General features: G+C 35.6%; 1 protein-coding gene across 1 annotated transcript; it reads right to left on the reverse strand.

Moving 5' to 3' along the window:
- Positions 1–7,944: 7,944 nt before the first annotated feature.
- Positions 7,945–12,364, reverse strand: LOC306771211 (G-protein coupled receptor 26-like; the record flags this gene model as incomplete). The annotated part of the gene is made up of 3 exons (XM_079260323.1): positions 7,945–8,173; positions 10,912–11,025; positions 11,697–12,364. The coding sequence occupies 3 exons, from the start codon at positions 12,362–12,364 to the stop codon at positions 7,945–7,947; spliced, it is 1,011 nt and encodes a 336-aa protein (XP_079116449.1).
- Between the last annotated feature and the right edge of the window lie 593 nt (positions 12,365–12,957).

Consider the following 12,957-nt stretch of genomic DNA (forward strand, 5'->3'; position numbering starts at 1 on the left):
TAGTTCTTTCTGGATTGCTGCGCCATCATCAGAAAGTTATTGTGAGCCAGAAGTGAGACGTATGTATGTCACAGAGATGATGTGGTGTTGCATATCAAAGTTTAGCTTGTTTCAAACCACTGAAGAACATTAACAGAACAATAGAGCACCAAATATTAGTCAATACAGATAAGCTTTGCTTCTTGTTTATTAAACTAAAGCAGCAATGAAATGTTTAACAACCCCAGTTAAACCAAAATGGTCACTCTGTGAATGAGTTTAAGCAACCCTTATATGTGTTAACCCAACTCACATATATTAAGACTAAACCACCAAAACTGCATCTTGAAATAAAGCTATTTATGTGGAAATCCGTTATATAGTAATTTGTTGAGTGTAAGATGTACTGTGTGAGTATTCATCATGAGTCATGCTTCTGTTATAACTCATCACCAATCATGAGTATTTTCTATCAACGACATAACATGAAACAAGACCAGCTTGAGGAAAAACAGGAGGGTTTTCCTCTGTTTAATTGACTTGAATTTATGGGCAATTAAGTCTCTAACAGACTAAAGTTATGCTGAGCAAATCAGTCATGCCTCAAAACATATTTCTCTTCAAGGCTTAAAATCCACTTAATTATGGGATCACTTTTAATAGAAGCACCAGCACACTGGTCATCAGGGGGGAATCAATAACTGCTGACATCAAAATAAATCGTGAACCAAATTAAATGTAAGTTATTTTCAAATTGGTGTTTATTTATTTATTTTTTTTAGATCACCTCTTGGCAACCTATAGTGGTACAACATGTCAGGGTGTACCATACCTGGTTTTCTGCATTTATGAAGTTTTCTAAAAAAGGCAAGCCCAAAGGCAAAAGTGAAGAGATGAGCAGGGACTCTCCTTTGTAAGAAGAGACTGTAAAACAAACTGCCATCCAGACTTCAAGCATATGGTTGGTCATGAAGGGGGATCATATAGTGTGCAGTGCCACTGCAGCCTCCTGCAGCTCCGATTTTGTGCAGATGCGTTGAAAGGCAACAGCTTTCTTAGAAGTGGGCTAAGCCTTTAATGTTTTAGAGCGCCAGCATGGATATCACAGGAGAGAGTTGCCATGGAGTGCTAGTGAAGTGAGTCTTAACCTCCCTCCTTTTAAGCTTCAGAGTCAGCGCGAACACTTCACAAGGACATGAAAGAGAGGAAAAACTTCCTCAAAGTGCAAAAAAACATTTATATTAATAAGTTCAAATTAGTTATTTTGACTTTCATGTGACATGGGTCACTTCTTCCATTTGCCCCTACCTTCTGTTTGAGGCAATAGCACTTTCCTTTATATTATACAATAATCAGACACATAATTCTACTACTCACTCCCATTGCTATATATATATATATATATATATATATATATATATATATATATATATATATATATATATATATATATATATATATATATATATATATATATATATATATATTTATATATACATATATTTATACCCAGTCGACAAATCCAGTGTTTATAAAGTGAGCACATGAGACATTCCTCTGTTTTTCTTGTCAAGGTGTCCACTTTTCACTCTGAGTTGTGGTATATTAGTCACTCAGGGAGGTCTGTTGGCCGTGTGGGTTGAATCCTACTATGATTAAGCTGTGTGTCATGGTCAGCACCACCTACTTCAAGATAATCATTGGCTCCTGGCGTGGTAATCAATGTACAGAACCTCAGCCATTTTCTGCCAAGGCCATTTCAGGCAGCTGCAGATGTTGTTTCATTACCACCTGCATTGTAGTGTGAACAGAAAAATTGACTCCCTCCGTCTCAGACTGATTGCAGGTGGACACCATGTGAATGACTCCTGGTATATAAAAGTCCTAAAATCCTACCATCTCCGCTGTGTCTGTATCACACTAATGCATTCTTAAAATTGTCAGCACCTGTTAAGATCTGCGTTATGACTCATGCAGTGGATGTACTCCACCTGAACAAATCCGTGGTTTAGTGAAAGGGCCAAAAATAAGACTAGTGAGCATTCAGCCGAGACTGTAAAGCAGAGGTTTGTATCCTTGCAGAACAATCTACTGATCAGATCAATAAAAGTCAGCACTAGTAACGGCTACCTTTTTTTATTAATTTTTTTTTATCCAAGTGGTAATTTACACATACTGATTGGTTTACTTACTGTTTCATCCATAAGTATCTTGGATCTGTTAACAGCTAGCCCCTCTTTGTGAGTAACCTACTGGATTTGACACTTGCTAAGCTTTGCATTTTTAGGTTGGCAATAATTACACCTATACATGTGACATGTAATATAATTACATGTCACCGTTGGCATCATGCTAGTGATACTTCTTTGATCACTGGCATGCCAAAGCTAACTGGATTAACTTCTGTGTTTGTTCTGATTTTTATGTAGCTGCACATTCTGGATTATGTTGTCACCACCTACTGTGCATCAAGCAAATGCACAGCTGAGACGATGGTTCCCTCAATGACAAGCGGTTAGACTCACGAGTTACCGCCCAGGTCTTACGAGTAGTCATTGTCTCATTGGCTACTTCAATAGTCAAATTTTTGGCCAATTTAATGTGTCATAAGTTTCTAAGTAATCACTGTCTTATAAATTGACATTTGTCCTCATTAAATATATAGAACAAGTATTCACACTTAACTGTTATTCAGTAATTCACAGCCATTAAAACATACATAACATTGTCAATTAATAAAAATAATTTTGAGAAAATGTTCCTTGTATGGCTAACCTGTTGTAATAATTGTAAAACAAATAAAAAATTCACCAATTGATTTGTGTTCTGAATTATTTCTAGTTGCTGCCATTGTACAATAATAACTATGTTAGGAGAAGACTGCATGAAACATGAATAGAGTTAGCAAATAAAAAGGCATTTGGGACAAGCAAAAATGCCTTAAAAGAATTTGTTTTTATTTTAATTCACTTTGATTTTTGTTTTCTCTAAAACCCAACCAAGTATAGAAACTACAGGGAAGCAGTGCCATAGTGCCTAAAATATTATGTTGTTGTTATACAAAACAGTGTTGCAATGCATGAGAGCATTCAAGTAGTTGACTCTTAAATCCTTCATAAGATAATAAGCAAGATGATAAAGAGAAAGACAAAGATATACTATATTAATCCTGAGGGAAATTCCGTTTATGAGCTGCTTTCATTAATTACTCTTAAAAAAACAACAGATATCAATCATAAAAAAATTCTGATTTGGATCAGTAATTTGAATATTCAGTCTTTTGGTTTAATTGCTTTGGATCACTTTTGAAGCTGAAAATTTGTTAATTTCCCTTTTTTTTATTATGCCATGTGTCATTACTTGCTGATTTTATTGTCGCCTTTTTGTCTTTGGCATCACATTTATTTCATAAATTGACATTTTTAATTAAAAATGTATCTTTAATATATCTTTGCCCAGCTGTGTTTTCTCTGATTTATCAACATGCTTTAAATATAAAATCCCATTCATCACCCATACATAGTGAAAAAGGCAAACAAGTCAGAAGGTTGATTACTTATTTTTGATAAATAGTCACTGTGTCTCACAAAAAATTGTGAAATAGACACAAAATAAATTTGATAGTCGTTGATCAGATCTAGCATTGCTTTGTAATTTATATTATGTAACAATATTCCAAAAAGTAAAAGCGCACTAACACTGAGGCGCTTTATAAATATGTAATGACAAAATAAAGTTTTACTTGACTGTACTTTTACTACCAGTTCAGTTTGTTTGTTTTTTTTGTTTTTTTTGTCTTTTAGGGATTTATAGCTGCTTCCTAATCTAAGTATTTCCTTGTGAAAGCAAACATCAAGAATTGTGGACTCTTTCATAAGCAAGCTAGTTGAATACACAATTTACTTTAATCATTTTTGTCCAAATTTAAACATCTTCTTCATTTTCACCAACATAACAGTCACCACTGAAACCAACTTACAAAAACAAAACTTACCATAATCATCAACACCTGCGAACACATTACCCTCACCAGTTTGTCATCTTCACCACCTTTAGCAGCAGCTTCAAGTCAAAGTTTAATAAATTAGTAAGTACATAATAAAACTCTTGACACAGTCAAGTCAATAATCAACAAAGATAATGAGGTATCTTACACTCACCTCACTTGTTACCTATGTGCAACACTTAAAACCTAATTTGCATTTGAAGCAGCACATTATGTAGCTCAAACACGTAGAATGCCGTCATAAAATACAAGTACATATATCAAAAGAGCCAAAAATACATATTTATCTAAATCTTTCAACATATAATGTCATAGCTTATTTCTCATCAATAACAACAGTCATCATATATGTTCATCAATGAGAACTTGCCATGGAAATCAGTAGCACACAGAGATAGATCAGCTGATGGATAAACAAAAGTTAATAAGGCAATGATTGTACTCTACCTACACAGTGTTATTCATATGCAATTGTGAATGGAAAACAATTGTGTCACCACATATAGAAGAAGTTAAGGCATTATTTGTTTTAGAGTGTAATATATTGATCTTTTAATTGCAGTAACAAATTTCTCTTGTATTACTTTATGTATAAAGAAATATAAACCATCTAGGGGAATCATTTTGGCACTTTTCCCACTTAAATTATTGATTTCATATATATATTATATTTAATCACTAAAGCTGTCAAATGTCTTTTAACGTCACATTAATGCTGTTTTTCTCAGTTTTCTCTACAATGGTGGGAAGCTCCTCTGTGCTGTACAGCATGTCAATTCTCAAACAAGTGGAGCCCAGTCAAAACCCCCTCGTACAAAGCTACCTCTCTTCTGATACAGAAAAAGTTACATAATTGGTACATGTAGCCATAGTTGATCAAGCTGGCTCATGGGCTTCGATGTGTTTTCATAAATGTTAATTAGCTACAATATGCTACAGCAGAAACAATGGGACAAAGTAGATGCGGAGAAAATACACTGTATTCATATTAAGCTAAATCAACCTGCCATATAGTTTTAAAGCTACTCGTGTTCAAAGACTTATGGTCTCATAAAATCTTAGTTAAAAACACTGCTCTTTCAATTCTTATAGTTAAACTACACAACATACAGTAGGTATAGATTTTAGTTATACATTTCTTAAAAAGATTAAGCAAATAAAAGTGGCAGACCAACCTGTTTCTTTGTTTGATTCAGATTAGATTAGATTGGTTTTCTTCTTTATGCCTGTGAATTATTATAACAGCACAATTAAAGGCTGTGCTTAATTTAAACAACATTTATTCCCCAATTTAAATGTTTGTGTAAATGTTAACCCAACACTGATTCAGTTGGATTTAATCATTTCCATTTTGTCTTTAAAATAAAGATTATTTGAAAAAGAAAATACAAATAATAATAGCAAAAGACACAGAAATATTATATCTTTCATAACATACTTTCCTGTTATTTGTAAAAAAAAAAAAAAAATAAAAATTTAAAAACATCTTACATGGTTAAATCTGTAAATGCTATTTCTTGTTTACCTAACCTATAATAAACAATTTACATAACTGATATTAGACTTTCAGAAAAAAAAAAACGTAACACAAAATATAGACAAAAAATACAAAGATGTAAACAAACATACAAATACCGAAATACCAACCTTTTGTCTTGTATCATCTCAAATCCAATTTTCTTTTAACTTTTTGGAAAGTTTATGGCTTAACCTAATTAAATAAATAAATTTTTTTAAAAAACCTTCAAGACACGTTTTTAAAGCATTGGATATTGGAAATAATTTGTTCCTGCAAATTATTTATTCAAGAAATGGTTTGTTTGAGTTATGTTACTAGTGGTAATCTGTTTGTGTTTGTCTGCTGGTAAGATGGTGCAAAGCTTTCTCCGTTTAATATCTTGAACCTTTTCCAAAAGATTTGTGGGATAAGATTTGGATATAGCTAATAAATGATTGTTACGCGCTGAACATTTTTGAAATTGCTAAATAAGATATCAGCCTTGTTGAGGGGATCTTAAAGTGTCATTTCAGTCACTGAATTTCTTCCAAGCCCAAGAATTGAATTGTTTCATTTATGATACTAATTTTTTTTAAAGAAAAATTGATCTCAAGGTTTGCGTCTCTGTCTTCAGTTTGTGATGATCCAGTGTTGGTGAAGGCTTTTTCCATATAACAGGATAACTGCCAATTAATATACTACTTTGTTCAGTTGGATTTAAATGCTTATAGGCATACAATATAAACAAAAAACAGTCGATATTGACCAGTCACATGCCAAAGCATCAAATCAAACAAAAATAAAAACATTTACAGATGGTTTTCCATTGTGTTCTGTTTCTAACAGATAACAGAGATTTTAAATTAAACTTCAAGCTTTGAACCATTAATATATCTTGTTTATGTAGCTTGAACATAAAGGAAAAATTATTTTAATCATTCCTGATTCTTTTACCATCCTCAAACCTATATGTTGCTACTGGCTGGTGTTCACGTACCCTCTGTTACAAGGTTGCTGCCGAGGAACATGCTAACCACAACAAAATAACAACTTATGCAACTACAGAGAGCAGAATTGTCTCCACAGGCAGATGCACCATCACGAACTTCTACTAGGATTGGATGAATGCAATCAAATCCAGTGACTATAGATATATTCATATAAATAAACTGAACCTGTCAGTAACTGAAGCTAACTTTAGTTTCATGCTGAGAACATCATGTGAAACACGAGAAAACATTTAACATTCTAGTCAAAATATAATCTGAAAAACATCACCTCTAAGGGTAAGGATAATAGCAGTTATATTAGCTTTTTAAAATTTAGCTTTTTTAGCTTTTTAAAATATATATATATATATATATATATATATATATATATATATATATATATATATATATATATATATATACTTATTTTTACTACTTAATATATTTTGTTTACAATGTTGTACAATGTTCATTGCGTTCATTTGTTTCCAAAATTGCCCAAATGTCTGAAAAAGAACCTTTTTGTGTCACTCTTGTCTATGAGTACCAACCAAGGCAAATACAGCTGATCATGCTCCAGTTGGCTAAACAACCTGAAGGCAACATGCCAGTCATGACAGCAAAGACAATATATCTAAGGGTTATTATTTTTTTTCCATAAAAACTTTGTTTGATCAGGTCAGTAGGTGCTACAAATGAATTCTGAAAACGCAAGCTTATAGATATCCGCAAACTAAAAGAAATGCATAAATGTGCCATTTCTCTTTGGGTTGTATGATACAGTGTACAAATGGCATAAAATTAGAAGCTGAAATTACTTAATTGTGAGTGTTTTACACTATTAAACCAGAGAAATCATTTCTGTAAGTTTTGTATGTTTTCTCCTAAAATACAACTGAGGGAGTTGGTCGTTCATGTCTAGTTTTGATTCAGTTAGTTTTCAGTGCTACATAAAGAAACAATGTATCCACTAACCACTTGCAGACATTTTGTACACATCCCCAACATGTTAAAAGATGAGACAAATGTATATCAAAACAAAAACGAGCAAAAATCAATACATATGAAAGTCTATGTAGACTGAAATCTAGTTGAAATATTGAGGCTATGAGCTGGCCGTTCTTCCTGTGTGAGCACATCTGTCTCTCCAGGTGGATGTGAAATCTTCTGTTTATTGTCCTCACAGCAAGTTCGCTGCACTGATCTGCTGCTCTGGGCGCTCAGTATAGAAACACGGTGGTACTCCTGTGCAGAGGTTTGCCCTTGTCTGCAGTGACTTCTTTTTTTTTTCCCCCATTTTCGACATGTCAGACTAAATTTAAGCAGACGTGAACAGGAACAACCAATATTTGTCCTTTTTTTTTTTTTTTTTTTTTTTTTTTACCCCCATCAACAATAAATGAGGTTCATGTTTCCCAGACAGCTGCCAGGTCGCCCCCCTGGACGTATCCCATCAGTATGCTTCCCCTCTGTCACTCTGCTGTTGGTATGCTGTTGCCCTGATAATCAGGCCCACGTCCTGATGCATTCAAGGAGCTGCGTTTCAGGAGCCTGTTGATGATGTCTGTGCATGTCTTCTTGTACTGGTGTCGCAGCAGGGAGTACACGAAGGGGTCGCAAGCCGCCTTGCTATAAGCTAAGCACTTGGAGACAATTCCCCAGTGAGGGTTAATAGGCACTGCTGGAAATAACTCCACGATCCTGCGGGCGAGCATAAAGAGAGGGTGGTGTGTGAGTGAGAGGTGAAAAGGCAAGTCAACATGCTGGAAGATATATGCAACCCCTGAGCTTACCATGCAGTAACAGAAAAACACTAATGCAAATAAAATATAACGGAGTGATTTCGTTTTAGCTCTGTAAATACAAATTTGTCTTTTTAAGTACATTTGAAACGTTTTCAGTTCCCGGCATCAGGTCATCCAAGTATATGTCATGCCTGGAAGGACACTAGAATGACCTCAAGTCATTTACTATACTTCTGCCATCTTGCTAATCCTGTGGTGAAAGATGAATCTAGACATAACATATCCATATTAATAATAACACTGACTTCTCATCGAATTATTTACCATAGTAAAACAAAGAGCCTGAGCTACTGAGACAAATAAAATAATTGAGCAAAATTTACAATTTTCATGGAGACATATTTTATTCCATTTACTTACAATGTCTCATATGTATGGAACAATTTTCCATACATATTTTCAGTAAATTTTGATACATTGAAAAGTCTACATTTGCAGGTGGAATGTGACAACAAGCATACTGGAATACTTTTGTCAACCTTAATAAGTTAGTTAATCTTAACCAAAGAGGGAGAAAACATATTATATTATTCCAATCAAACAAATATTTCATTTAAATGATGATGTGTACCAGATTTTTATATTTCATATGCAAATTCAGAATTGGACATTTTCCTTCTGCTGTCATATTTATGGTGCTAATTTCTTTCAGATATGGTTCTTTATTAAACTTGGACTTTTCCTGTTCTAGAAGGAAGCATCATTTATTTAAAAAGTAAGGATTTGCTCATGATATTTGACCTTTTAACACTAAAACTACTTCAGTTTGTAATAAATATCACAAAGGCAAGCTGTCTAAAAGAATAGTTCAATTTAAAGAAAAAGTCAAATTATAATAATTAAAATACTTTAGAATTTAATTAAATGTGCAACAAATTAACTTGAGAGTCTTGTACACTAAATTCTTCTCAAAGTAGCTCATAAATGTCACTTCAGTTTTTTTTTTGTTTGTTTGTTTGTTTGTTATTCACACATGATTTATTTACCAGGGGTCATACAAAGTGTTTAAAAAAATATGATCTTCTACTCTTGCATTTCATATGGTTACTCTGTCCACAAGTGAGCTTTGTCAGCACATTAGCACTGACCTTTTGAACCAGCTGATTTTACTGACATTTGCTCCCCTCACTTGAGTGAAACAGTAAACACGGGGTTAATTCAGCTGCCACACCACACAGTAGGGATTTTTACTCTACACGCCATGACCCTGACATCAGATGAGCATCAGGCAGTGGAAGAGCTTTTAGCGTATTATATTCATATTTTAATTACACTGCCATTTGCAGAATGAGTGCATGTGCAGCCTGGTTGTTGTCATTGATTACTGGCAGTTTAGTGATAACACAGCAATTTGTCTAGTTGTCTGAGCAGATGAAAAGCTCAGTGTAGAGCCTCCCACTATGTAATATTTATGCCAACCTTGTTTAATTTCAAAATGTCACACTCTTTCTATTCTCATGTTAGTCAGCACACTTCACCGCCATCAAAACATTTGAGGACTTCCTTTTTGCAACACAATTTTTTTTCATCCCTACCTTAAAGTTTGAAATACTTGTACAATTAATGCCAAGGTGTACTGAAGGTAAATCGAGGTTAAAGATTCTTTTTGGTGGCTTTTCCCTTTATTTTTCTTACAGTTCTGTACTAGCAAGGGTGAACTCTTTTATAGATTTGATGGTGGGTTCTCTTCTGGTTAGTGGTAGCAGAAGGTAAAAACTGTAACTTGTGGCCTTTCTGTGAAGAGTTCGCATGCTCTCACTGTGATTATAAATCAAGTGTGAAAGAGTATTGACTTTGTGTAACTGTATAATTCGTTGTTAAACCCTATATGTTTTTACTCTCTTGCCAAACTGAACTCCGAAAATGGATGGATGAACCAAAGGCAGTTTTTCCTCATAAGACTGATGAAATTAGCCAATGGAGAACAACTACCCAGATTCCAGATTAGCACATCACTTCAATGAAACTGTTGAACTGTGGCTTAACAAGGCAATATTGATTATAATTAGTTTCAATCTCTAAATATCCAAGATGTTCAAGATCATTTCTTATACTGCATTAAAACTGTCATAGTGTGAGCTGTCTATGAACTTTAAATAAAGCAAAGCCAGAGTTCCAATAACTATTGGCTGATACTGTAGTTGACAGGACAAATTTTCTTAAAGAAATTATAGTTATAATGCATTTCTTTGCAATAAAAATGGAGTAGCTTGTCTTATTATTTCTGTTCCTATGTTCTACACTTTTGATATTCTCATGTTTTGCATGGCTTCTCACATGTCAAAACAGACGTCTATTATGTTTCACTTACTGCAGACCTCTTTTGATATCTACTCTTTGAGAAGTGACTGATGCAGGAGAATTTTAGCAAACTGGGATGCACCCGGCGAACTTAGACCAGAAAAGTGCTAATGCAGCACCAGCAACAGCAGAGCAGAGGCATATTACTTATCACAAGGTCAGCCAATCTCATTCCAACTCTGGCCAGTGTGGGGAGGAAGTAGCGAGGAAGTGGGAAGGGAGGGGTCTATATGGGTGGGTGTGCAAGCCTGAACAGTTTGGGGGTAACCAAAGAGCTGGGCATGCCATGGCATGTGTGCCATGTGGTTTCCCTGGTCTCTCTCCAACACTCACCTTGTGATCACATAAGGAGCAAAGCAGAGCATGAAGGTGCCGATGAAAGTACTGATCTTCCTTGTTGCTCTCTGTCTTCGCCTCTTTTGCTCTTCCAGGCAACGCTGACGAACACTAGAAGAAATGTTAGTTTAAACCATTATAATCAGTGTGGGCACATGAAAAGTAGTGTGCAATTCTATTGTGGGGTGCACATGAGGAGTCTGCTAAGGCAGGTTAAGAAAAATAAGTGTTTTTGTTTTTTCATGTTGTTGTAATAGACACTGATCGTCTGAACAATCACATTTTACTTGCTTACATTCAATTTGAACCTGAATGCATCGTGACATCGTGATGCAGTGATGATACATTGGTTGAAGTAATATTTTATGAAATGAGAGTCATCAGTGTGATGATTGCAGACAGGATTATGAAAACCTGTATAACCTGTGTAACCAGACTCGCTCTCGGACTCACAAATGCATACAGATTTTACCAGACCTTAACAGAGTAAATTAGACATTTTTAGTGTTAAATTTGAATTGAACTCTATATACACTATCTGAATGCTGATTGAAAAATAATAATGTCAGCATTACTTGATCCGTTTTTTCAGACGCAGAGGTGATTTCAGGCTTTATAACACAATAAAAGAGCTTGCTTGAACAGTTTGTTCTTAGATATCCACTCTTAATGACATCAACATTGCACAGCTGCATCAGGGCTTAAAATGTAAATCTCCAAAGCAAAGGCAAGAGACATACACAGACACACACACACATTGAGAATAACTTTAATAAGCTCACCTGGGGTGTATATCCACAAGCAGCACCAACGTTTGCATTGTAATAACGTCGATCCTTTTGCAGTGAAACCTTGCCACTTTAAGAACTTTGAGGTATGTGAAACATAATACTATAAATGACAGAAGAAAGGTGAAAGAGTGGAAAAAGACGGTGAAGATAACGAACTGGGTCCGACTGGTCGCCCTGGAGTTGGAGAGGGTGCAGGACGCGTAGAGCCGGTGGTATCCAACCCAGGAGAGGCAGGCGGCCACCGTGGAAAAGGACATGGAGTGCACCCACGTGTACCCAAGCACAAAGGCTGCGTCTTTGTGGCGCATTTTGGAGTGGTACCTTAAGGGAAACACAACTGCGATCCACCTGTCGATGCTCAGGGCGGCCATGCTCAGCATCGAGTTGGTGGATAGGAAGGTCTCGAGGAAACCCACGATCTGGCAGAAGCCGTCTCCTCCCGGCTGAGCCTTACTGACAAGTCCCACCAAAGTCAGCGGCATGTTGGACACCGTCAGCAACAAGTTGCAGAAGGTGAGGTTGAGGTTAAACAGACCGGGGACCTGCTTGCGGATCTCCGGGTTGTACAAAAAGCAGATCAGCACCAGCACGTTGGACAGCAACGACACTATAATGATCACAACCACCAAGACAGAAAGAATTACATCCGCAGTGTCCATCCTGTGGGTCCCCCAAAACTCACTTCTCCACACTTTTTGCGCGCATATCCAGTCGTTTTTTGCAGCTACATAACTGCATCAGTCAGCCACAACCGCGTCCGCGCTTCACCAAACGTCTCCATCGGTGGAGATTCCCTCTTCCCACCACTACATTTTCTCTGTGCAGCAACGGTCAGGAGGATTCCCGCATGATAAGTAGCTTATTTGTGTGGATTCACAAGCACGAGGCTCCAATTTTTTTTTTAAAAAAAAAAAAAAAGAAAGAAAGAAAAGAAAAAAACTACAGCAAATGAGCTCTCACGCCAAAAGCTGCTCTATTCTGGCACTGCGTCTTGCGGGGGGGTTTGTGGTCCTGTGATGCGCTCTCGAGGCATCACCCCTCCGCGCACACAGCAGTGTGTATGCTACTTGATTTCTACCTCGTCTCATTTGTATTATATTAAAACACATCCATTTTTCCCCTAATAATGGGATTTTTATTTTTTTTTTTATCTATTTTTTTGTTTTATTTTATTTTTTATATATATTTTTTTTTATTTAAAAAAAATAATGGGATCTTTTTTTTAAGGCAAATTATACACTCTCAAAAATAG

This window comes from Telmatherina bonti, assembly GCF_933228915.1.
Source record: "Telmatherina bonti genome assembly, chromosome: 21".
In the NCBI taxonomy this organism is placed as follows: domain Eukaryota; kingdom Metazoa; phylum Chordata; class Actinopteri; order Atheriniformes; family Telmatherinidae; genus Telmatherina; species Telmatherina bonti.